Source organism: Mus musculus, chromosome 13, assembly GCF_000001635.26.
Source record: "Mus musculus strain C57BL/6J chromosome 13, GRCm38.p6 C57BL/6J".
Classification (NCBI taxonomy): Eukaryota; Metazoa; Chordata; class Mammalia; order Rodentia; family Muridae; genus Mus; species Mus musculus.
This window is the reverse complement of record NC_000079.6, coordinates 19,683,490-19,709,395: the sequence shown is the minus strand read 5'-3', so window position 1 is coordinate 19,709,395 and position 25,906 is coordinate 19,683,490. Positions and strand designations below refer to the sequence as shown.

The window sequence follows — 25,906 nt, the reverse complement described above, 5'->3', positions numbered from 1 at the left end:
GCATGTTCTCAAATCCAATGTACATCTTACAATCTATTTGGCTAGGAATATGAAGGGGATGCTAAGAGGCTGGAGTCCACTATCCTATTCAAGGGATGGTGTTATCTTCAGCAGACTGACAACATTCAGTACATGCCATTAACCTGACAGCCTTCTGGTAGACCTTACCTTTTAAAGGTTCCTCCACCTCTTGATGGCACTGGTTGGAGGTCAAGGGCTCATATAAGTTGGGGAGACATTTAAGATCCAAATTATAGAAATGATCTTATCCAACGAGTCTCAGGCTGATGTCACTTCTGGGTCAGCTTCTCCTAATTAACTGTTGTTCTCATGATCGTCCTTTCCTTCTGATTCAGTCATGTGTCATTTTTTAAAGGTGTGTGTGTGTGTGTGTGTGTGTGTGTGTGTGTGTGTGTGTGTGTGTGTGAATATGGGAATATGGGAATATGGGAATATGGGTATTGTGGATGCTCATGAAGGCCAGAAGCAAATGTCAGATCTCATAGGAGCTAGAGTTCCAGACATTCGTGAACCTCCTGATATCAGAGCTGAACTCCTGTCCTCTGGTAGAACTGTAACTGCTCTTAATTGTTGAGCCCTCTCTCCATCCCCAAATCTGTCATTTCTAATTCAGTTGCATTTCGTGGAATTTCTACCTGGTCAGATATTGACTGTTTTGTGTTTTTCTTTTTTTCTGGGATGTAGTTTGGTCCTTTTCCGTGTTGTGTCTAAGGTTTGTTAAGCACGTTCACAGCAGTGTTCCATCTCGGACGATTAATTGTCAAGTGCTCAGCCAGTGGTATTTGAGTACTCCACCCCACACCCACTAAGTTAAGTACTTCAGTGTGCCTGGTGGGAGCATGCAGCACTTCCAGCTCTCTGTGCACAGTGAATGGAGTTCCTACTGCGCTTCTGGATTCTCCTTTCCCCAACTTGCTGGAACCTACCTAAATGTGGGACTGGAGTAGGGAGGACTGAAGGGAGAAGTGGAAAGGGAGGAGTGCAGAGGGAATGAGTTCAGGGGGAGGAGTACAGGGAGGAGTGCACGGGGAGAAGTGCGGGGAAGGAGTGTAGGGGGAGGGGTGCAATGGGAGAAGTGCAGGGGGAGGAGGGCACAGGGAGGAGGACAAGGAGAGGACTTTAGGGGGAAGAGTGAAGGGATGAAAGGCTCATCTAATTTTGTAGCTATCTACTGTTGATCATCACCCTTCTTCACTTATGCCCATTTAATGTCTTAAAACCCTTAGTTTTCATCATTGTTTCTAGTATATTTGTCCAGAGACCAAATCCGACTGTGTTACGCTATCTTTGTGAGAATCAAAACAATTTAATACAGAACAATGTGTCACGGGTATGCATGACCTTTTTTATTCTGTGGAAAGAGCAATTTGTCTCAGATGACATAATGGTGTTAAGATGACCTAAAATCAAATGCTGTAGTCAAATGTTGTCTCTTTTACTGGCCAGTGACTCAATGTAACAGGACATTTGCAGCAGCCGTCCTCTGAACAAACATCCCGCAGTCCTCTCCCTCTGCCTCACTCCTTACCTCTATTCTATTTTTACTGGTTGGTATAAAATCCTTTGTGAAATGATGCTCTTGCAAGTTTTAAAAATACATATAATTGCAAACAGAAAAACTAAGAAAGGTAGTTTAAAGTAATATCTCTGCACAGAAATTGATAATAATTACTGAATATTCACCATAAGCTGAGGACTGTACATTTCAAGCAGTTAACCTTCACAGAAGCCACCAGCATTATAATCTGAAGCAAAAATATTGGTAGGATGGGAGGTAAGGAAATTTGACCAAGCTGATAGAGACACCCACTGCCAGTCCATGTGGCCTCACGGAGACCTCATAGGAAACATGTCCACACTCAGAAAGTTAGCAAAAAGCAACCTTAAATGCATGGAAGTTGACTGATTGGTTAGCATTGTTCTCTATGAAAACAAGAAAGCAACCTCCCACCCCACAAGGCATCTTAACTTCTACTGGAGCAAAGCTTGGCAGGTTACTTTCTAACAGTAATATTTGTGTTTTTACTCAAATGACATAAACATTAGTGAATTCACCTGATAAATCATGTGTGTATGCAAATTATACAAAACATATACAGCAGAGACTATATAAATATATACACATAGGGATACTGTGAGAGGAGGAAATTATGAATTAGCAGTCACACTGAGCTGTATCCATTGGTGTCTGAAATTATGTTGACTAACAATTGCACCTACAACATTATTTTTATTTCGTATTTATATGAGCATAATGTGGATGCCTTATTCTTTTTAAATTTATCTTGCATTTTAAAGTAATTTTAAATAAATGGGATTAATTCATTCTTTTTAATAGCTGAGTAGTACTCCATTGTGTAGATGTACCACATTTTCTGTATCCATTCCTCTGTTGAGGGGCATCTAGGTTCTTTCCAGCTTCTGGCTATTATAAATAAGGCTGCTATGAACATAGTGGAGCATGTGTCCTTCTTACCTGTTGGGGCATCTTCTGGATATATGCCCAGGAGAGGTATTGCTGGATCCTCCGGTAGTACTATGTCCAGTTTTCTGAGGAACCGCCAGACTGATTTCCAGAGTGGTTGTACAAGCCTGCACTCCCACCAACAATGGAGGAGTGTTCCTCTTTCTCCACATCCTCGCCAGCATCTGCTGTCACCTGAATTTTTGATCTTAGCCATTCTGACTGGTGTGAGGTGGAATCTCAGGGTTGTTTTGATTTGCATTTCCCTGATGATTAAGGATGTTGAACATTTTTTCAAGTGCTTCTCTGCCATTCGGTATTCCTCAGGTGAGAATTCTTTGTTCAGTTCTGAGCCCCATTTTTTAATGGGGTTATTTGATTTTCTGAAGTCCACCTTCTTGAGTTCTTTATATATGTTGGATATTAGTCCCCTATCTGATTTAGGATAGGTAAAGATCCTTTCCCAATCTGTTGGTGGTCTTTTTGTCTTAATTTATGAAATTCCTAGCCAAATGGATGGACCTGGAGGGCATCATCCTGAGTGAGGTAACACATTCACAAAGAAACTCACACAATATGTATTCACTGATAAGTGGATATTAGCCCCAAACCTAGGATACCCAAGATATAAGATATAATTTGCTAAACACATGAAACTCAAGGAGAATGAAGACTGAAGTGTGGACACTATGCCCCTCCTTAGATTTGGGAACAAAACACCCATGGAAGGAGTTACAGAGACGGAGTTTGGAGCTGAGATGAAAGGATGGACCATGTAGAGACTGCCATATCCAGGGATCCACCCCATAATCAGCATCCAAACGCTGACACCATTGCATACACTAGCAAGATTTTATTGAAAGGACGCAGATGTAGCTGTCTCTTGTGAGACTATGCCGGGGCCCAGCAAACACAGAAGTGGATGCTCACAGTCAGCTAATGGATGGATCATAGGGCTCCCAATGGAGGAGCTAGAGAAAGTAGCCAAGGAGCTAAAGGGATCTGCAACCCTATAGGTGGAACAACATTATGAGCTAACCAGTACCCCGGAGCTCTTGACTCTAGCTGCATATATATCAAAAGATGGCCTAGTCGGCCATCACTGGAAAGAGAGGCCCATTGGACTTGCAAACTTTATATGCCCCAGTACAGGGGAATACCAGGGCCAAAAAGGGGGAGTGGGTGGGCAGGGGAGTGGGGGTGGGTGGATATGGGGGACTTTTGGTATAGCATTGGAAATGTAAATGAGTTAAATACCTAATAAAAAATGGGAAAAAAAAATTGGAGGAAAAAAAAAATAAATAAATGGGATTATAGATTGGATACGATATAGCCTTTATAGACAGATTTTGTTTTTGTAGGTAGAATTTGTCTACCACAAGGATCTATCAAGGTGTCTTTTATAGAAAATTTTGCACAAATATAGTAGAAATAATTACAATGGATAAGGTAGATAGTAGAGAGACTGGGTTTTGCTTGTTACTGTTTTGCATCTTGCTGGAAGAAAGATTCTTCCTCTCATCTGAGGCTGTTCCTCCATCTATGCCCTCTCCTCTCTGGTCTCCTAGCTCAGCAACCTTGCCTTCAATGACTGCTAACTCAGCATTCAAATGGTCAAATTGATGCCATCTTATTAATATCTAGACAACCCCTCTACCACCTCCTCTCCTTGGTGATGGATTCTTCTCTCCCTCCCTCCATCACTCTTTAGACTCTAGAAAGCACTGTCCATTCTGGTTCTATTTCCTGCCTTTACATTCACTCCCTGGGCAGCTTTCTTGTGTGACTCAGCTGTGCACACATCAACACTGTAACCATTTTGTTCAGGCTGCATGGGTCTCCCCTTGCTTGCTGTACCTGACTACACTTAAGCCTGGAGCATTCCTGAAGTTTTCTTCCTTATCCTGTGTCTTTGTTTGACTGTGACATCATTCCTTTCTGCTCCTCTTGCTGGCTCTGATGATGTTTGTAGTCTTCTTTCATAATTTTCATGGACTCTATCCGTCACTAGATATTGGTGTTCCTGGTTACTTGCCTGAGTGCCCTCAGTCCTCCAATTTCACATTTCACTTCACTGTGCCTTTCCCTGTCCTCCCAGGCCATGCCAATTGCTTGCAAGTCTGCAGCTTCAGCCTGGATGTTTTCAGTTTTGTAAAGCTGCTTCCTTCTAATTCTCTGGGCACATAAACCAGCCTCCAAAGTTAAAGAAACAAAGTTAGGTGGCTGGAGAAAAGGTTCAGGTTAATAGCCCTGGCTGTTCTTCTATAGGACGACAATACCCAACATCCACATGGATGCCCACCAACATATGTCACTGCATTTTAATGATATTCAACACCTTCTGGCCTAGCTGGGCACTAAGACTGCATGTGGTGTACAGACATGCATGCAGATAAACACCCATACACATAAATATGATAAAAATTTAGATGCTATCATTAATCTTACTTATCTGAAACTTGAGACATTATCACCACTCTTGCATATTTATCGTAAGTAATGGTCTTTGTCCTATCATTTCTGGATAACAGAAAACATACTCATCTGAAGCTCCTCCAACACTACATGTGTGCAAAGCTTTGAAGAAGTTCAACATCTCTTGAGTATCTCTTGTCAGGAGATTGTCACACAGACTTGCCCCAATTGCGCACCTTGCTCCCAAGCCTTCGTCATCCTTGGTTCCAGCAAAACCATGTGATCGATATTCTAACTAAATTAAATATGATCACACCCAAGTCATGATAACAAATTTGTTTGCCCCCTTTAAACAAATCACAGACTCAGTATTGCAGAATATTTTTGGTATTAGTCCATCATGACTAATAATGAAAACAGGCCGTAGGTATGCTGTGGTTTCAATATATCCTTTCAAGCTCCATGTATTGGACTGAAACTCCACCCCCAGTGTGGCAGCATTGAAAGGTAATTAGTTCTGAGGGCTCCACCGTTGGTGAATAGACTCCTGTTGTTTCTCATTCGGCCCTTTCCCCTGCGGGCCTGTGGCCTTGTGATTGCAGGAGAGATCTCCTTTATCAACCACATGAGGTTACCACAACAATGTCCCTAACCCACTGCTAGCACCTTAATATTGGTCTAGCAAGATCTCAAACTCTAGAAAATAAGTGTGTGTGTGTGTGTGTGTGTGTGTGTGTGTGTGTGTGTGTGTGTGTGTGTGTTATTCTTCTCCAGCAGCTGAAGAGGGATTGAGTCAATTTAAAAACAATCTCAAACTTAGATTATTATTTTTCAACGCTAAACATTCAGGCTGATGAGATGTCTGGGTGAGTGAAGGTATTTGTCACTATGTCTGACTTGAGTTTGATCTTTGGAATAGTAGCACAGAGTGGCAGGAGAAACCCAAATCCTTCAGGTTGTCCTCTGACCAACTTCCCAGCTCATGAACCGCAGCACTGCTGTGCACGCACACGAGTGCTAGCAAACACAACAAATGAATATTTTAAAATTCATTATATTTAAAAAAAAGTTTTTTAATCCTCTTGAAAATTTTCTGAAAATGTTCTGATTTCCAGCCCCGGACTCCATGATTTCCTAGCTATAAAGCACCCTGATTAATTGGGTAGAGAAAGCAACTGAAATCTAGACTACAGAAAGAACACAGGACAATTTCCTGATGATACTAAATCAAATGTCTTCTGTGTTGTCACAGAGTAAACGCAGACACCCTTTCCTCCTTTCTTTTTAAGACCACATTCACTGGTGGAGAAGTATTTCTAGCAATGAAATAAGTCGCACAAAGATTAAGCCAATATTTTAAAAATAAGCAATCAATCACATTGTTTATCAAATTAATAATATTATACTTTGTAAACCCTGGATATAAGAAATAAAAACACATCTCTGTACAAAAATGAAATTATTAAAATTTTAAGAAAGCCACAAGAATTTTGAACTTGAAAATCAGAAAAGATGCAGTATTTAACTCATTTCATCCGATTACAACCTTACAACCTGGCCCAGTGATGCATTTATTTAATCTTTGCATGCGTAAGTAAACTTACTGTATTTCTCCCTGCCCTTCCCCCACCAAATGGAAGGTTTGGGCAATTCTGCAAGGGCCGTCTGTATGATTGTTTCAATGCTCCCAATGATCATTAGGTTTTAAAAGAATTCTAGATGCTTTATTCTGTTCTGTTGACCTGTGCCTACTCCTTTGTGCTCAGCTTTCCCCCCAATAATTTTATTAATTCTTTGAGCATTCTGTACAATGTATTCTGAAAACTTCTACCATCTAACTCCTTCACAGTTTCCACTATCTTCGCTTCTACCCTCCCATCCCTTTCCACCTGACTTGGAAATGACTTTTCTCCTCTTCCTCCTCCTCTCTTCCTCTTCCTCTTCTTCTTCTTCCTCCTCCTCTTCGTCTTCCCTTTCCTCTCCCTGCCCCTCTCCTCCTGTCTCAACTCTGTTGCCTAGTTAGTATCGGGAGTGTGGCCAGCTGTGGTGTGTGGTCAGCCTATCAGGGGGTCACAGCATTAAAGAAAATTTACTCTCCTCACCCAGAAACTCCAAAATACCAGATCCTCAGCTGCTGATGGGATTTCTTGCCCACCTCTCCCCAATTCCCATGCTAATTAAGATTTTGTCTGGCTGAAGCTTGTTCAGGTCTTGTACATGCTGTTACAATTATTGTGAGTTCACATGGCAGCTGTCTTATTGATGGAAAGCACCATTTCTTTGATGGTACTGACCGCCTCTAGTTCTTACAAAATGTCTGCCTCTTCTACATAGACCTATGAACCTAGAGGATACGAATGTCCTATTTAGGTCTGAGCATTCCCCTTACTCTGTATATCAACCAGTTGAGGCTCTCTGAGTCAACTGCCATTTACTGCAAGGAAAACCTTTTCTGAGAAAGGTTGAAAGATGCTCTGGTCATTTATGGGTATAGCAGTCAGTCATTAAGAGTCATTTTAATACATTAATTATTTAGCATAATCATAGTAATGACTTTTTCCCTAGAGTTATCTAGCCACAGGTATTTGGCTCTTTTAATAGTGTCATGTATAGGTTCTATTTCATGGGTTGAAACTTAGATCCAATCAGAAAGTGACTGGTTACTATGCCCAGAGCATTAATATTACAAGAAAACATTACCATTTATTGACAAGGGGGCATCTCAAATTAACTGATCCACGTTGTTTTTTAAAACATAATTGGCATCAGAAGCTGTTTACAGTCTCCGAATCCAGCAATGATGTCATCCCTAAGCGACAAGAAGCCGCATGCATTTGTTGCCATGGCAACTGCCACACATTCCCGGCATGCCCCTCACCTGTGAGCCTCGCTTGTGCGTGTTGGTGTGCGTGTTATGTCATGACTGGAATAAACGGCAGAGACCCCAACCCCTCGCCCTTCTTTGCCTCCTTCTTTCCTCCTTCTCTTCCCTGCCCACCCCCCCAAAAAAACTCTTCTCGTGGAGCTGTGATGGCCTGATGTGACCTGTCCAGATACAAGCCGCTTTCTAACACAACAATAATCTTTTTGTATGTTTAATAAACTACAATATATAAACATAATTTTATATGCTTCAGGGAACAAAGGCAAAATTCCAGGAGCTTGCTTTATTGCAGCAGTCTGGGCTTGGAATGGCACCCTGGCATCCCAGCAACTTGGGAATACAACAGGACTCTCTGTTATCAAGTGCTCCCTAGCCTCTGCTGGCACTCATGTTTTCCTCTACTTCTCCAGGTTACCTACCTCACACCAGCCATTGTGGCTTCCCTGGCTGCAGAGTCTTCATCTCTCCCCTATCTCTTTCAACACATTCTCTGGTTCCTAGCCAGAGTAGATTTTTAAACTGCAGAAGTCATGACATCACCGTAATGTTATGTAATTCTTCACTGGTTTCATTTCTATTAGAGTTTATTCCAGCTCCCTCACAGGAACTCCTACCTGCTTGCAGATGAGTACACTGATGACCTGGCCCCACCCTGGACCACCTTCCCACACCCTGTGCAGCATCCTGAGCTGACAGAGCGGGGCCTCCCAGTGAAGAGATGGACCATTCTCGTTCTCTGCAGTACATTCATGTCCTCTTCAGGGGAATGTGAATGCCAGGCTCCCAGGAGACACTGAAACACCCAATGGCTTCCTTCAGAAAGCCTTTGCTGAGCCTCCATTTCCTCATCAACTGTTGCCAATACCTACCCCAGGCCCCACAACACCATATTTAATTTGCATGTTTTAATAATTAATCAGAGATAAAGCCACTGAGACCAGGAGAGCCCAAAAAGGAAGAGAAACTGCATGAGCTGGATTTTGATGATGCTTTCGGTGTGGGCCATCTTTCTTAAGCTGTCTACATCCACACTTCTTTTATCCTGAGAAAAAGAAACTACTACACTTCAAATCATTTTTATTTGGCTTTCCTGTTATAGGCAGAAAAGTGGTATTCTGAAACATACAATAATATTTTTATTTTATTCTATATGTGTGAAGGGGGAAGGATATATTGAGCACCAAAATGACTTTTTTTTTTTTTAATTTGGATTTGCTCTCTTGGGAATGCATTTTTCCTCTACACATGAACTAGTCTACTTGAGTAAAAAAAAAATGTTGACCTTCCAAGCAAATTACCCCATCTCAGTGGCTGAGAGTGCTGAAGGTTTGTCTTTCCTGCCTTCTGCTTCCCAGGGGGATTTTTTAAAAAAAGGAGAAAATGTGGAGGGAGCATGACAATACGAACAGATGGAGAAAATAAACATTCTTACCTGGTCAGCTGTCGGGTGGTCTGCAAAACTAGAATTTCTTAGACCCCAGTGTGACCAAGAAGTATTGGACATGTGCTGCAGAGACAGCTCAGTGGTCAAAAGCACAGCTACTCTTCCAGAGGGCCTGGGTTTGATTTTCAACACCTACACGGTCGCTAAGGATCATGCATAGCTCCAGGTTCATGGGCTTCTGGCTTCTGAGGGTATGTGCTTTTGGTGTATAGATATATATGCAGGCAAAACTCCCATACAGGAAGGTTAAAACACACACACACACACACACTGGATCCTTTACCAAATTAACAATAAGGAAAACCTAAAGGCTGTGACGTCGCCTCTGAGGGAAGGCCAGCGCTGCGCTCCTCAGCAGCGTCTCTCCCCAGGCAGAAGTTGACATGTGAGTGAAGACATACTTGGTCCCGTGTAAGAAAAAGCAGTAAATCTTTCAAACAAAATTTCTGTTACTTGGGCTATTTTCTTGTCAGTTTGGGGGTCTCCGTTTCCACAAGTGTAAGATGAGAAGTTCTCTGCACTTCTGAGCAATAGCAAAAATGGCCTAGATTCAGAATAACCTTTTCCCATTCAGAAATACATCCTCAACTTATTTAAGTTAGTAACTCCTGTCTCCCCAGGGTTCTGGAAACCATCTTAAAAAACTTTGATTCCCTGGTCATGAGACAAGGGAACATAGTTGCTTTTCAAGTACACCCAGTACGGGTCACTGTTAGCAACTTTAATTGATGGTGAGTTTTTAGAAATTGTGATCACAAAAGTGTGTTTGGCGATTCCTGCCTAAATAATATGTAGTGCCCAGCAGACTGGTGAGGTAAGAGCCGTTGAATCCAGTAGAAGAAAGCATTTCTAAATAAATCAGTATATACAATAACATATTTAAACATGGAGTGTGTGGTATATTGCATATTTTGAAGGTTGAAATGATACAAAAAGACTGTACTGCAGAGAGGCTAATGTGAGATACATACTGAGACTCTCCAGCAAGCAAGCAAACTAAAAAAATCCTGGGACCCTGGGGCTCAGCATCACTGGGTAAGTGAACTGATAGAATGCCTTTCATCCTCCAACTGGTAACGTGTTATTACAGAGATCAGCAACAGGATAATCAATGCAAAGCCCGAGTGAAGGAACCCAGAGCTCTTCTGTATCTTGTCCCAGGTTGCCCGGTGATCTTCAGTGTACTTCAGGCAACATGTGGTCAGGGATTTTGAGAGATTTCCTCCTGGACTGCTTCAGAAGTGCATACTGCCACCTTGTGGACATTCTGTGAATCTGCAATTAAATGTTTCTAAGTGTGATAGTTAACTAGAAGAGACAAGAAACAAAATGTTTTTATAAATATGCCAATGTGAAAAATTCATATACAGACTTCAGGAAGAATACACTAGGACGGAAAGATTGCGATTTTGTTGAATGAGTTAAATAGCAATAGCAAACAAAATTCTCAAAGCTCTGGCCGTTTTAGTGTTTTAGGAACGAGGGGTCCATGAACGTCTGTGAAAGTTTTGTCAGAAGACTCACTCCAGTTGGCACAATAATTGATAATCTGATTTTTATTACACCAAGATCCAGCCTAGGCTCGATGCTTATGTGGACAGCGCTCGGCTGAGCTCTGCGCTCCATGGCACTTTTTCTATCCTTTGACATCATGCTCAGGTTTTATCTCAAGAGGAAACAACAGAGAGAGAGAGAGAGAGAGAGAGAGAGAGAGAGAGAGAGAGAGAGAGAGAGAGAGAGAGAGAGGGAGAGAGAGAGAGAGAGAGAGAGAGAGAGAGAGAGAGAGAGAGAGAGGAGAGAGAGGGAGGGAGGGAGGGAGGGAGGGAGGGAGGGAGGGAGGGAGGGAGGGAGGGAGAGAGGGAGGGAGAGAGAGAGAGAGAGAGAGAGAGAGAGAGAGAGAGAGAGAGAGAGAGAGAGAGAGAGAGAGATACAAGGCCAAACTTGGAACTGGAGAAAGACGGAGAGCATCAGAGTAGATTAACAAAGGTGGACCGTCATCTCAGCAGGGAGGAAGGACTGTTTCTACTCCAATTTGAGGGATTTGTATGTTTATTGTAAGGCGTGGCTGATCACACAGGATCCAAAGCCTAGGAGAGAGACTTCCAGGTCCGCTCTCTGGGAGAGAATCCCTGGGAACTTGAAATGCTGAGGTGGACTTGGGTATGTTGATGGGGGAGGGGTGGCGACCCTGTACAGTCTTAGAGACTGCAACTTGGTAGGAGGCAGCAGAGGGAGGGATCTTGAGGAAGTAGAAACTTTCTTTCCAGAGCAATACAGCAGGAGTCGGGGAGGAATTTTAGGCGCCTACTGCTCTTGCTTGGGCTTGGTGTCCAGTTCTACCTGCTGTGAGCAGGATCCTCGAGCCTCCACCACAGGGAGGGAAGGGCCGGCCGGGCCTCGAGGGCTGAACGTTGGCGTCCTTGCCCTTCATCTTCCAGGGGGTGATGCTAGGCATACCTCATCCCTCCCTTTGACTGGACCTGCTGGGGAAGAAGGCACAGCAGGAGCCCTGCCACCTTCAGCCCGGGCCTGACCCAGCGGTCCAGGTACTGAATTTCAGGAATTCATTCTATCAAGGGCCATAGACCCCAGCAAGGGAGACCATTTAAATTATCTATAAAGGTCCCAGTCTAACAGAAAGGGCCCATTTCATTATGGTGTATAGCAACTTTGTTGGGATGCAGTCTTAGGAGCTATTTTTTTTCTATGCATCCTTGATGTTATCACCCATGGAATATTTGTGTTCTGCTCCAGAGAACAGTAGTGATTTTCTCCTAAAAACTCAATAATACTGGAGTGAGCATATCTAAAAGGTATGTTTACCAATTAACATGTTCTGCTAAAGGCATAGGAAACCACCACATTATTAACACACACACAGTATGACTTCAAAAAAAAAAAAAAAAAAAAGCCTGCAACATTCTGGCATTGCTTTGGTTTGTTGAAAGAATCCCTGCCCAGCAGTAGTTTGCCTGTGACGCTGACTCTTCTCTAGAGGCTAGTCTGAGCAGGCCAGTATTTTCTAAAGGGAATTGGACAGTACTTTAAGATGTGGTTTGGGTATACAAAGAGAAGATTGCTCAAATTCCACAGTTTGTATTTCTTTTCCTATTCCATGCAGAAGTCGACAAATGGCAAGCAAAAAGCGTGAAGTCCAGCTACAGGTGGGTCTATCGTGCCAGCAGGTCTTCTTCTGGTGCAATGACACTTGCCACCTCTTACCATATTTTGCTTTTTGCAGTCAGTCGTCAATAGTCAGAACTTGTGGGATGAGATGTTGCTGAACAAAGGCTTAACAGGTACGGGGGCTCTCTGCTGTCAGTGTTCAGGTTTGTTTCCATACCTTGCAGAATTCAACTCCCTGTTTCAAAGCTGCCTTCCTGCCTTCCTCCCTGGGTCCTTCACCTGGGATGGGAATGCGACAGCCTCCAGATTCTTTGACTCTGCCTTTTGACAAATGTTACTATTTCCCAGTGATTGATGTTTACCAAGCCTGGTGTGGACCTTGCAAAGCCGTGCAAAGTTTATTCAGAAAACTAAAAAATGAACTGAACGAAGATGAGATTCTTCACTTCGTCGTTGTAAGGTTTTTGGTTTTGTTCAATGTGTTTGCTGTGTTTAAAGATCTCCTTGTACTTCAAGTATTTTATTAGTTTAAGGAACCTGCCAGTCTCTACTCTAAACAATGTTGGCTCCATAGTCTTAACTATTTGCTTAGTTCTACTAGGTTTGAGAATTAGTATGAGTTTCATCAAATTCCCAGGATGCTGAGATAACTCATCATGACTGAAACCTCAGAAAAGTATAGTAATGGACATCTGTTGACATTGTCACATGGCATGGTCAATATGTGTCCCTGAGTTAAGATTATCAGGGACTGTTTCCTGGGTGACACAGAGTAGAACCCTGGGCACCTATCTATGCACACATGTTTCAAAGTAAGTAATTTCTCTTTTAGCTGTTAGTTATCAAAAGTGACAAGGGATTAAATCTCACCGTCAAATGCACTTGACTCAGTTGTACTGATTATTCAATCTATAGCCAGATATAATTTATAGTTCAGTCTATATCCAGTTAACATTTGGTTAGAATCTTTCTGTCCAATATGGCTTTATGCACAAACAGAACACTTGAGAGCTATCCAGAGCCACTGTAGAAATGCATTTTCAATTTTAATTAATTTAAATTTGAAAATTGAGGGCTGTTGGGCTAGTTCAGTGGACAAAGGCACTTGCTGGCAGGCATGATGATGTAAGTTTGGTCCCTGGGACTCAACTGAAGGAAGCCAAGAAAGAGTCTTTCCTTTTCTCTGTCTGTCGGTCTGTCTGTCGGTCTATGGGTTTGTCAGTCTCTCTCTCTCCTTTCTTGGCTTCTTATACACACAAATTTTAAAAATTATAAAACTGATGCTACTAAATTAAATTATTGTGGAATCTACTGTTTGAGACAATTTAGCTATGTGAATCTAATTTTTTATTAGAGTTCAATTATTGATTAATAATTATTCATTTAATATTAAGATATGCTTTAAATATTAAAAAGTTATAAAATAATAATTTTTAAGATTTATTTTACATGATCCATATTGAACAGATAGAGAATACATTTCTCCTAGATAGATGCATACCTGAGTGAGCTAGCTGCAAACAGCAGAAAGAGATAACTGGTATGTGCATTTTTACTCTAGGTTTTTAAACTACGTAGTCCATGAGTCAGACACAAAACCTCCACCCATGGGATCTTTTAGGTGCAGGCCTTCCCTGTCATCTAAAGGACCCTTGCACAGTTTTCTTCCTGACCTTACCTGTCGACTAGTCCTCCCCTTCTGCAGAAACATCCTGTAATTCTTTCTTTATATTTTTAAATTATGTGCATGTGTTAGTCTGAATACATGTGCATCTCTGTGTGTGTTTCTGTGAGTGTATGTATGTCTGTGTGGGTGTGTGTATGTCTCTCTGTGTGTCTATGCCTGTCTGTCTGTGTTTCTCTCTCTCTCTCTCTCTCTCTCTCTCTCTCTCTGTGTGTGTGTGTGTGTGTGTGTGTGTGTGTGTACACACATGCAAGTGTCCCAAAAAGACAGAGGTGTCAGAAACCTTGGAGCTGGAGTTACATGTAGTTGGAAAATCATTGCTTTCCTAACAAAGCTAGTGAGACAGCCCCACTGCCTGTAGCACAGTATTGAAAGAGACATTCTGTCCTGTGATGGACAGTGACCTGTCAGGAGGGAGCAACAGACATCCTTTAGATCAAGACCACGTGGGCTGAAATAGAGGAGTGATGGCAAGACCAGAAAGTGAGGAACGTAGCAACAGAGGTGGGTTTGACTAAGGAGACACTTTTGCTTTTGTTTTTTTGGTTTTTTAAATTTTAAATATTTTTATTAGATATTTTCTTTATTTACATTTCAAATGTTATCCTCTTTCCTGGTTTCCCCTCCAAAAACCCCTATCCCCACACCCTCCCCCACTCACCAACCCACCCACTCCCACTTCCTGGTCCTGGCATTCCCCTACACTGGGGAATACAGCCTTCACAGGCCCAAGGGCCAGGAGAGCACTTTTGTAAAGGAGAACACTGATAGTTACAGCTGGCTCCAAATAGCACAGGGCTTGAGTTGCTAATGCATGCTGTTTGACCTGCATACAACTATCGCAACCCCAGAAATGTTGCAGTCCCCAGAAAACTTGTGCATGCTTCTATATCGTTTGAACATAGCATACAGAATGGCGCGGACATTGCTTTCTTATTATTGTATAAAATGTTTGCAATATCCTCCAGGCTGAAGCTGACAACATTGTGACTCTCCAGCCATTTAGAGATAAATGTGAGCCCGTGTTTCTCTTTAGTCTTGTAAGTATAGCATTTATCATCTCATTATCTGATTCACATGAAGGAGCACTGAGAATTATCATGGAGTTGTTTGCTGGTGGTAGTAATTACACAGTGTTTGCCTTATCTCTATTTGTCTAATAATAAATTTAATATTTCACCTCCCAGGAGCTTGTTAAAACTATTGCACACAAAGCTGATTAGAAAAAAAAAAAAGCCAAATAAGACCGCATTTAACAGCACGAAGGGCTGTTCTCAGAAGAGCTGCAGGGGAGAATTGCCTCTAAGCATTCATGGGTTTGTGCAGAGGTGTCTGCCTAGTCACCTTTTGCTTCCATCTGCATGTTCACAAATGTTCAGAAATAGTGTAGAGAGTTTATTCCTGGAGCTGATATCATTGGTTTCTACCTGGGCTGGAGGAGCCATCTTTTTCATTCTTTATACTTGCCTATATTTTGCATATATTTTATAACAGGCGCACAACTGTAACAGTAAGGAAACAACATAGTAAAACATGTATTTTTTAAAACCAGTCTATAGTTAAGTACGCAACCATGTAGTAGTCAATAGAGACTTCAATGGAAGCAGATGCCACTCTGTCAACCTTCCGGTACAGGGTACATGTCTTTTGAAGAAATAATTATTTGTAGAAATAATTATTAATAACATCTCTGTGTATAAGCTCTCAATTCTATTAAATAATACACTTTCAACTATTTCAGGAAATGAATTACTGAGTTAGTTGAGTAAAAATGTATCATATTCTTGCATTATGTTGAATTATACTGTTTGATGTATAGAATTTTCATCTTTTAAAGAAGTATGGTCTTTGTAGAAAGTGGCAGTTTGATGCCACCTAGCCTGCATGTAGTTTAAAGAAACAGAATAAGAAGCCATACAGAGGAAAAAATTGCCTCGTTTGAAACCTGCCTGCAGCCTGAAGGTGGAGGATTTTGTTTTTTTAGTTGGGGTTTTTTTTTGTTTTTGTTTTTGTTATGTTATGTTTTTCAGATTTTTGTCAGATTCCTGAGCAAAATCAATCTCTTTCTCTCTCTTCCTTCCTCTCATTCGTAGTCTATTGCTTCACCTTCCTTCGTTAGTCAGAATCCATTACATCTGATTACTTTTTCTTTTCTCCCACCTCAGTCCTGTCATTTCACATCTTAGTGTGAATCCTGCTCATAACCGCACAGTTCAGCAAGTGGTGCAAAGTCTGACTTCCAAAGTCTTGCTGTCCCTATCGGGGTTTCAGACACTCCACTCTGCCCTGGCTTGTGAATGCTTTATTCTCCTTTCCATCAAAGATCTTTCCTTCCAACATACCTCCATCTATTAAGCCCCATGTTCACGCCTCAGACATCTTTCTCTGAACATACCACATTGATGACCACTTATGTAAGAATATTCCCTAGCCACAAAGCTGCCCTCCACCAGATTACTCATTTACTTAAACACTTACATATCAACCTCTTTTTATTAGTCAGCATTTCTAGCCGACAAAACTTCATTCCAGCAAGTGTCAGTGGGAGCAGCTCTTCTCAAGAGAATTATCATATCAGGCTGGTATAGAACTTAGACCTACAACTGAATTTCAGATAGAATCTTCTCTTGCTCCCTGCAGTCCTTCCCAGAAAGCAGAAAAATAACCTTCACAACTTAATTGGGAGGCTAGAGGCATGGCTCAGCAGTTAAGCCCATGTCAATCACTGCAATGTTTCACAACCACCTGTAAATTCAGCTCCAGGCTGACTGAATGTATGTGCACATGTGCATGGATGCACATAGACAGACAGACAAATGACAGGCAGACACACACACACACACACTAATATAAATCTTTAAAGAAGAAGAAGAAGAAGAAGGAGAAGAAGAAGAAGAAGAAGAAGAAGAAGAAGAAGAAGAAGAAGAAGAAGAAGAAGAAGAAGAAGAAGAAGAAGAAGAAGAAGAAGAAGAACATCATTGGTACAGTATGCATTCCAGTGAAACAAGGAGGGGAGCCTTCACTTAGAATTCTCTGAGTGTCAAGACCATAAATTTTGGATTCAGACCCAGTTTCCCAGAGTATTTCCTCACTTGCCCTGTCTCCTTGAGGTCCTGCACCCTTGCAGTCTGTTACCTTTCTGCATAATATATTTTCTTTTTTTTCATTCCCCCTTCTTGTTCTCTTATTAATCTTCCATATCTTAAAGTATGAAACGCTTCCTGATATAAAGTAATACCTCCGCTGATCTCCCTGATTGGACACGGTCTTGTAGAGATTTTGAGTGTTCTCAGCTTCTCTTAACTGTTAACTCTTAACTGTAGTTGCTATGCCATGCCTCTCTGTACTTTTGTGGGTCTTTGGGTGTTTTGTTTGTTATTTAATAGGGTTAGATACCGGGATTCTCATTCCAGGCCATCAGGCCTGGTCCATGTCCATAAACTGATGTTTCATACATACAAGGTGAAAGATAGACAAAAAGATGTGGCATCCGAGCCCAGCGGTGGGTGGTGGCACACATCTTTAATCCCAGCACTTGGGAGGCAGAGGCAGGTGGATTTCTGAGTTTGAGGCCAGCCTGGTCTACAAAGTGAGTTCCAGGACAGCCAGGACTGTACAGAGAAACCCTGTCTCGGGAAAAAAAAAATGTGGCATCCGTCTTAGTTTTTACTGTCAGTCTGAGCTAACATAGTCATCTACCAGGAGAGTCTTAATTGAGGAATTACCTAAATCTCATTGACTGTGGACATATTTGAGTTCTTGTCATGATTAATAATTAGTGTAGAAGGGTGCAGTCCCCTGTAGGTGGCACCATCCTTAGGCATGTGTCCTAGGCTTTATAAGAAAGTTTGAGTACAAGCCAACTAGCAGTGTTCTGCTATGGGTTCTACTTCAAGTTCCTGCCCTGATCCCCCTCAGTGATGGATTATGATAGTGAAGTATAGTCCAGATAAACCATTGTCTCTCAAAATTGTCTTTGATCAGTGTGTTTTATCACAACCAACAGAAAGGAATCCAGAACATCATTAGAGCAAATTAAAGGTCCTGTCTGGAGTCCCTCACATTTAAAGCATGGATGAGGCAGGCACTTCTGATTGGTGGTTACAGGTGACCAGTCCTGTAGGGTGGTAATGTGCTGTAGGTGATGGGGTGAAGTCAAACCTGGGGTGCAAGATTATGGAGACACACCCGTGACCTATGTAGAAGACAAAGTGTGGAACTCTAGTTGCTGGGATTAGCACTCAACATTCCCACCAGTACTACTTTCAAATGGCTGATTATAGAAGCTGTATAACCTGATGGGAGGTGGGAGCAAGGAGAGGCAACTTAGTTCGAGGTGAATGATAATCACTAACTATGAAAATGAAACTTTCTTTATACTTCCTCTTGTAGAATGGTAAAATCATTGCAAAGATTCAGGGTGCAAATGCTCCACTTATCAATAGAAAAGTCATTACCTTGATAGATGAAGAGAGGAAAATTGTAGCAGGTGAAATGGATCGTCCTCAGGTAATATTCCTGTGAATGGCTAGTATAATGTCTTAAATGCACTGTATTTTATATTCTCGCAAGGTATTTTCTCTAGCTCTATGTGCTAGGGCACTTTATGTCACTGTGATAAAATACCCAACATAGTCAGCTCTTAAAGAAGATTGGGTTCCGACTACTGGTGGCATTTCATGGTCTTCCTTCCCTTCCTGATGCTCTAGGGCTGTAGCAAGCTAGCGCACCATGGCAGGCAGTTTGTAGAAGACCAAGTTGCTTAACTCACGGAGGGCCAAGAAGTGAAAAAGAAAGAGGAGAGGAAGAGATCTTTCAGGGCCGTGTCCTAAGTGAACTATATTGTTCCACTTAGGGTTTACTTTAACATTTTCCACAACCTCCCAGTAGTATCACAGAATGGGGCTTCATCCTCTGACACAAGAGCCTTCGCTTCTTGTGAAGTGTAACATTCTCTAACTAGCAAGGTGCTGGATGCATGGGCCAATATAAAACAAAGGGGTCTTTGTGTTTTACACTCTATCCCCCTGCCTTTTGTTTACTAGAAACAACGTTTCTAGACACTCTTCTACTGTTACACTAAAGTAACTGTTTTACTTTCCTTTCTCTTTCACAGTATGTTGAAATTCCACTAGTAGATGCAATCGATGAAGAATATGGGGAAGTACAGTATGAAAGTGCTGGTAAGTAACAATGTAACAGAGTCGAGCTACTGTATCTGCACACACTCCTTCACTACACTACCATAGCAACAAAGAGCTGCTTTATCAGTGTAGTCAGTACAGGGCTGTTCCAATTCACAATGGCTCAGACACTGCAAGACATGGCACCTTTTTTTTGTTTGTTTGTTTCTCTTGCCTCATCTTCTGGATAAAGACCCTTCAAAGCTTACCCAGGGTTGTGCTCCTATCTCCTGCAACTGATCTGGGCAGCTAGTTTCTAGTTCATCACCTCCTAACTTTGTTAAAGTTAATTTCTCCTCTGAATTAAGTAGCTTCTACTTACATCTCAGTTGAAAATTCCATGCCTTTACTGGATTCTCTATGTGTTTGTGTGTGTATCTGTTCTACTGTGTGCATGTATTCATATGCTTGTACTATACTCTTGAGCACATATGCACATATCTTTACTTCCTAAGGGACAGTAAAGGAAAAGAGTTACTTACACCCTGTGATCTGATGTGACAGTTAGTGTTAACTGTCAATTTGACAGAATCTAGAATCACCCAGGGCAGAAGTGCCCGTGCAGGATTCCCTTGATCGGGTTCTTTAACATTTTCTTCCGAGGAGGGAAGATCACTTGTAGGTAATGCGGACCCTGAAGTGCCTAAGAGGGTACCAGTAGCTGAGCGTCCGTGTTCATTCCTCACACTGTGCCTCTCAACTGTAGTGTGATGTGACCGCATGCCACCTTGACTTCCCCACCATGAGAGCCGGTTTGCTTGATCTGTGAGGCAAAACAAACCCTTTTTGCTGGAAGTTGCTTCTGTCTGGTCTTTTATCACAGTAACAGGAGAGGTAACCAAGACACAAGAAGTCTGTGCTAAGAGAGTACTTCTTAGATAGTAACTCTGTTGGTTCGTCATTTGTATTTGCACAGTGCATAGCTGAAGCTTCAGTCATTGTTAATGCTGAATGGTGGGAACCCCGGGTGGAATTCTAATGTGTGAGAATTATTTCAAAACTACATACCTATATGTATATATATATATGTGTGTGTGTGTGTGTCCTTAAAGCCCAGACATTACCAATTCATATATCTATTACTAGACCTTTCATTATCCTATATCTGAACAACAACAACAACAATAATAATAATAATTTTTTGATTTTCTCTTAGCGGAAGTTTACAATATGGCAATTATCAAACCTGATGCTGTACTCATGAGAAAAAATATAGAAGTTAGGGAAAAAGTAAGTAATATTTATCAAAGGTTGTTTAAATTTATTACAAAATAATAGGATAAAATAGAACTGAATTGCTACTCCCAGTTCTCGCTAAAGGAGTTTGATTATTCTGTCTTACAAAGATCCCATCTATTCCTGTATCTTCCTTGTATTAATTTCTTTACTGCCATCACCCTGCAGAAATTGTCAGGATTTTAGATGTTATAAATGTTCTTTTTGTTTAGCTATTAGTAGTACAATGTTGCTGTAAACACACATAAGCTTCTTTGCCTTGTCCATGGTACTCTTCAATACATGATAGTTTAAAAATTAATTCAGTGCTTTCTTTTCGACCCAACACACACACACACACACACACACACACACACACACACACACACACACACACACACACACACACGAGAGAGAGAGAGATTATAATATGCATTATATAGTAAAATTATAATACAATTATTTACAAAACAGAAAACCCCGTGATAACTATAGGATATAATTAGTGACTACTGCCTTTTTTCCAGTATCTCTGTTTGGTATCTTAAAGAGTACATTGTACTGATATTGTTTCTCCTGTTTGGTTGGGTTTCCTTTCTAATTTTCTTTTAGTAATAATGCAATAAGGTATTGCAGAGCTTTTGTGCATCCCACCAGCAGATCAATAAGACAAGGCGACTTTTATAGTTTGATATTTTAGGCCTTTCACTGGGGCAGACACTCAGATAGCTTATCTAGAATTATCTTAGCTTTTCCACCATGTGGCTAGCTCTCTACCTCTCTGATCTCCGTTGGTCTCCATTCCCTTCTGGATCTGCTTCCAATCTCTTCTGTCTTCTTGCCTCACCCGTGCCACTCTCTCTGCCCCCTACTTCCTGCCCAAAGCTCTTGCCTGTCAGTTCCTTATTGCAACTATTCAGAAATGAAATCATCTCTGCTACATCTCTAGACTGCCTTAGGAACGTGAGGAAGGACAATTACTTACCAAACAGAAAACCTGGTGATGGGCCATAGACACAAGACCAAAATCCTGCCAGCACTGCACTCTGTGTCAGTACAAGTTGAGTCATACATACAGTATATTATATAGTTAATATAACCTTAAATTTCTATCAATATGTAAAAATCAACGCGAATGTAAAATATTTGAGACTTACTGCTTTCTAGTCTGAAAGTAATTACAATAGCCCACCCTTGTTTTTCCTATCAAGGGAATACAATAATCAACCTTCTTATCCCCACTTCTTATTCTTTCATCCATCTAGATAGGAGACAAAGGATAGAGGGGAGACAGACAAGGAGACAAAGAAATCCCTGAAGCTCATCTCCTTTACTTTGTTTGTCCCTGACCAAGACTAATAACAACTTGTAACCAACTCCCCCTAAATAACAACTATCCACAGCCCATTATACAACCAAACACACCCACTCCACCACTCAAGAATGGGTACATCATGGCTCTTAAACTGATTCTTACTGTCTTGGATGGAAAAGTAACTTTCAGGGATCCTAAAAAAATTGGGACACTGACCAAGTCCTGGAATATCTAGGCTCTGTGAGATCATCTTGGACTCGGAAAATGCAGGGCTTAGGTGAAGTCCTGGCTGAAGCAGTCTATGAGGTGGTACCACCTGGGGCTAGCCACTTTGAAGGTGTCCTGGATGCAATTTTCGAGGAAACAGCAATTGAGGCAATCTGTAAAGCTGGACCACCCGGGCTACTTGTTTTGTCTTCATTGATGTCTGGTCTGGGTCTTCGGTGAACACACAAAGTTTTAAAATGAATATTGTAAGGATGTTTTTATATTAACACATGTATGGAATGTGCGGTGTGCACAAATCAGCTAGTGATGATTCTCTGCTCTGTGTCTGAGAGGGTGAAAGGCATCTGTCAGGCTCTATAAGTCTACGAGGTCTGAATAACCAAGCTGGAATGTACATCTCTATCCATGCCATGTGACAGGAGGCCATACAATGATAGTCTATGAGGAGCGGGAAACCAGAACAGATTTGTTGACTGATCCTGAAGCATTCACATCTCAGCTGGCCTCTGAGCTGTCCCCATGTAAGGGGAACAGCATTTGTGTCACTGTTCTATTGTTCTTCTTGGTCTCTTCTTCCACATCATCAGCCAAGATTTTCAGGATTTCTTCCATGGTCAAATCTAATCTTAATTAACTCTGAAGGAATTTCTATCTTTTTGATTCCTGTCAAAATAAAACGTTCTTCTCCTCAACACATCCTGACTTCCATTCTGAGACAAACACGTCCTTAAAGTCTAAAGGATGATTTAATTCATCAATGACTTTTCTGTAAATCTAGTTCATATCCCAGATAATTAATAAAATCTCTTGGTATTTTTTCAAGAACAATTTGTAATAACCAGCAGGGCAAAGTTTTCTGAACGTTGTCAAACAATTTTTTAAGGTATCTGCATCTGAATGGGCCAGTAAGATATCACCCATATAGTGATAATTTATAGATTAAGAAAACTGTTTAAAAATTGTTTCTAAGAGCTGTTGTACAAAATATTAACAACAGAAGGGACTCTTTAACATTCCTGAAGACCCTACATTGGTATCTCTTAGTTTATTTTTCATGATTAAATATGGCACAGTGAAAACAAATCTTTGCCTTATTTCATAATGGATATTGAGGAAAGGCAATGTTTAAATCAATTACTATAATAGGCCATAGGTAAAAAAGAATTAAGGGGCTCTAGGTGGTAAGAAACCCACAGGCCAAATTGCTTTATTGGTTGCTCTGAGATCTATCAGCATTCTCAATCTTCCAGATTTCTTTTCAATGACAAATATAAGAGAACTCCAAAGACTGCTAGACTCTTCTATATGTTGAGCCTCCAGCTTCTCTTCAACCAGATATTCTAGAGCCTGTAACATTTAAGGAATATACCCACACAAGCTTGTTAGATAACCATTTTAATGGTAAAGTAGTTGGTACTCTGTCAGCAGTGGCCTTCCATATAAATTCGGAGAGCCACCTTCTGCGGTGGACAGTCTGGATGGTCTGTAACTGGTTTTGATAATATTATTCAAAACCGTCATTAAGATCATCTCCTATTGGATGGCTTATCCCTGAAGTTGGAGGAATGCTAATCTGTGTTTCCCACTGCTGCAATAGATGCTCCTCTAAGCATTCATGGCCATGTCTACCACATATGGCCTCGACCTTCCTATCTGACCTTCTGGTCTTGTACATTTAATCCATGTTAGACAGTTGTTTTTCCTGAGTCACTGTCTCAATCAATAGGAGCTGTGTAGATACCTTTTGAGAGTTGGATTCCAAGAAACTTGTGGAATTATTATTATATCTGTTTTAGTATTCACTAGACCTTCCATCTCAATTTCATCTAATTGTAAATTCAACTTTGGTCTCTGATAATTTATAGTAATTTCTCAACATACCAGCTTTCTGGAATCTTTGGAATTTCTTGTTCTGTCTGTCAGAACTGCTCTATCTCTGTTAAATGCTGCTTGTCTTGTCAGGCATTATTTTTTCTAGTTGCTTTCTAGCACAGTCTCTCCTTGGTCAACATGGAATTAACTAGTGGCTTATGTTATTTTTTTGTCAGGGCCTGAACAAAATCCCTTAGGAAGATTTCCAACAATAAAGAGTTGCCTTGTAAACCTCTAGAAGGAGGTCTACTCCTTCCATATCTTTTACATATCCCAGGAAGCTTTCTCCCTGAATTTGCACTATAGAAAATTGTATCTTTAAGAAGTGTTTAGTGTTTAGTGTTTAGTTTAAGGTGAGATGGCTCAGCAGTTAAAAGTGCCGACTGCTCTTCCAAAGGTCTTTAGTTCAAATCCCAGCAACCACATGGTGGCTCACAACCATCAGTAAGGAAATCTGATGCCTTCTTCTGGAGTGTCTGAAGACAGCTACAGTGTACTTACATATAATAAATAAATAAATATTAAAAAAAAGAAGAAGTGTTTGTCTACAGTCCTTTAGCAAACAATCTGGTCTCCCATAGCCAAAGCACTGGACACCCTGAGCTCTCATACCCTCTACCTGTCCAATCATAACTGAATTGTAAGTATTGGATCCAACATTTACAGTACTTTTAACCCATTCATAAATAGGTAAAAATCTGGCCCTTTAGGGTATAATTTTCAGCTTTTTTTTACACTCAGAGCTAGAATTCTCAAAAGCTAAAAATTCCAGTAAAGTTTCTGTAGTATTTGGATATTGTATTGCTCTACTTACAGATGAATTTAATCTTTGTAAAAAGTCAGTAAAAGGTTCGTCTGAACCTTGGAATATCTTTGTAAATGATGCATATTGTTTTCCCTATTGTTCAACTGTGTCCCAAGCACTTAAAGCTACTATATGACATTGCTCCAAGTGATATCATTAAACATACTCTGCACTCTTAATTCAGCATATTGACCTTCACCTAGCACCTGATCCTTGACAATATTAATGCCTCTAGTCCAATTACATTTCTCAGTAGCTGAAGCCTCATCTTTCCACCATGTTAGTCATTGTAGTTGAGGGCTAGCTTTTAGATTGCTGACATTAAATCTGTCTGATCTTTTGGAATTATATGGCTTGCGTGGCCCAATTATTAAGTATCTGCTTCACATATGGAGAATGCATGCCATAGGCCATTGTTGCTTCTTTAAATCTTTTAGATATAGCACTATTATAGGCTTCTACCTAAATCCTTCATAGCCTTGTGGCTTTATCTCATCTGGAGCTATTTTCTTACTGTAACTAGAAAAATCATTGTAGGCTTTCTAATGGGCCTAGACTGCTATCTGCAATCATGCCACAAGGTGGTGGTGTAGGCTGTAGATTGGATTTTTCTGACCTATGAGAAAACTGGATTCTATAATTTTTGTTCTATTACCTTTAATCTAGCATTCCATCTCTTAGTCTTTTCCTCGTCAGAGTCTGCTTTATTTCCACCTTAGAGAGGATATAGAAAACTATAACTATTATTGAACAAGTTATAATCATTTCCAGGCTGAGAGTCAAAACAAAATTATATGAGGTCCAAAGTGCCTTAGTGTTTTCCATATTTTTAACACAAACATATTTTCTTGTTTAATCTCTGTAGCTCTCTCCTTTCTTCAGAGACTTCACCTTGTTATTAAATATTTTCTTGGACTGTTTATAGTCCATTTCTTTCCTTTCTTCAGAATCAAAACGATTCTACCTACTTTTTCTTTTGCTTCTTTTAAACTTAGTATTTATTTCCATATCTAAGTATCTCTAAATGCTCTCCTTTGCTAACTGCACATTTGTGCACACATTACCAGTTCAGAGGTCTGCTAGCATTTGCTGGAGTCGCTCTGAGTTTCAGAAAGGTGCTCCTTGCTTATGCTATCTAGATCTGATTTCAGGTCCCCGCTGGCCACCTTTGGCTCTGGAAAGCAGCAGCCAGCTCTTCTGCAGGCAGCATACTGCGACATGCCGGGAGACAGAACCCTACTGCAGCTAGC

At 40.9% G+C, this 25,906-nt stretch overlaps 1 protein-coding gene across 5 annotated transcripts in view; it reads left to right on the top strand.

Moving 5' to 3' along the window:
* The first annotated feature begins 11,569 nt into the window (after positions 1-11,569).
* Positions 11,570-25,906, top strand: part of Nme8 (NME/NM23 family member 8) — a 52,749-nt gene continuing 38,412 nt past the window's right edge. For 2 of the 5 annotated variants that reach the window (NM_001167909.1, NM_181591.3), the window contains exons 1-8: positions 11,636-11,774; positions 12,350-12,392; positions 12,470-12,527; positions 12,703-12,809; positions 15,007-15,078; positions 18,431-18,547; positions 19,155-19,221; positions 20,378-20,451. In NM_001167909.1, coding sequence (NP_001161381.1) covers positions 12,360-12,392; positions 12,470-12,527; positions 12,703-12,809; positions 15,007-15,078; positions 18,431-18,547; positions 19,155-19,221; positions 20,378-20,451 — 528 coding nt within the window. In that variant the 5' untranslated portion in view covers positions 11,636-11,774; positions 12,350-12,359. Of the gene's footprint in view, positions 11,775-12,349; positions 12,393-12,469; positions 12,528-12,702; positions 12,810-15,006; positions 15,079-18,430; positions 18,548-19,154; positions 19,222-20,377; positions 20,452-25,906 lie in introns of all 5 variants that reach the window. The other 3 variants (XM_017315616.2, XR_001780821.2, XM_017315615.2) reach the window with 3 other exon arrangements.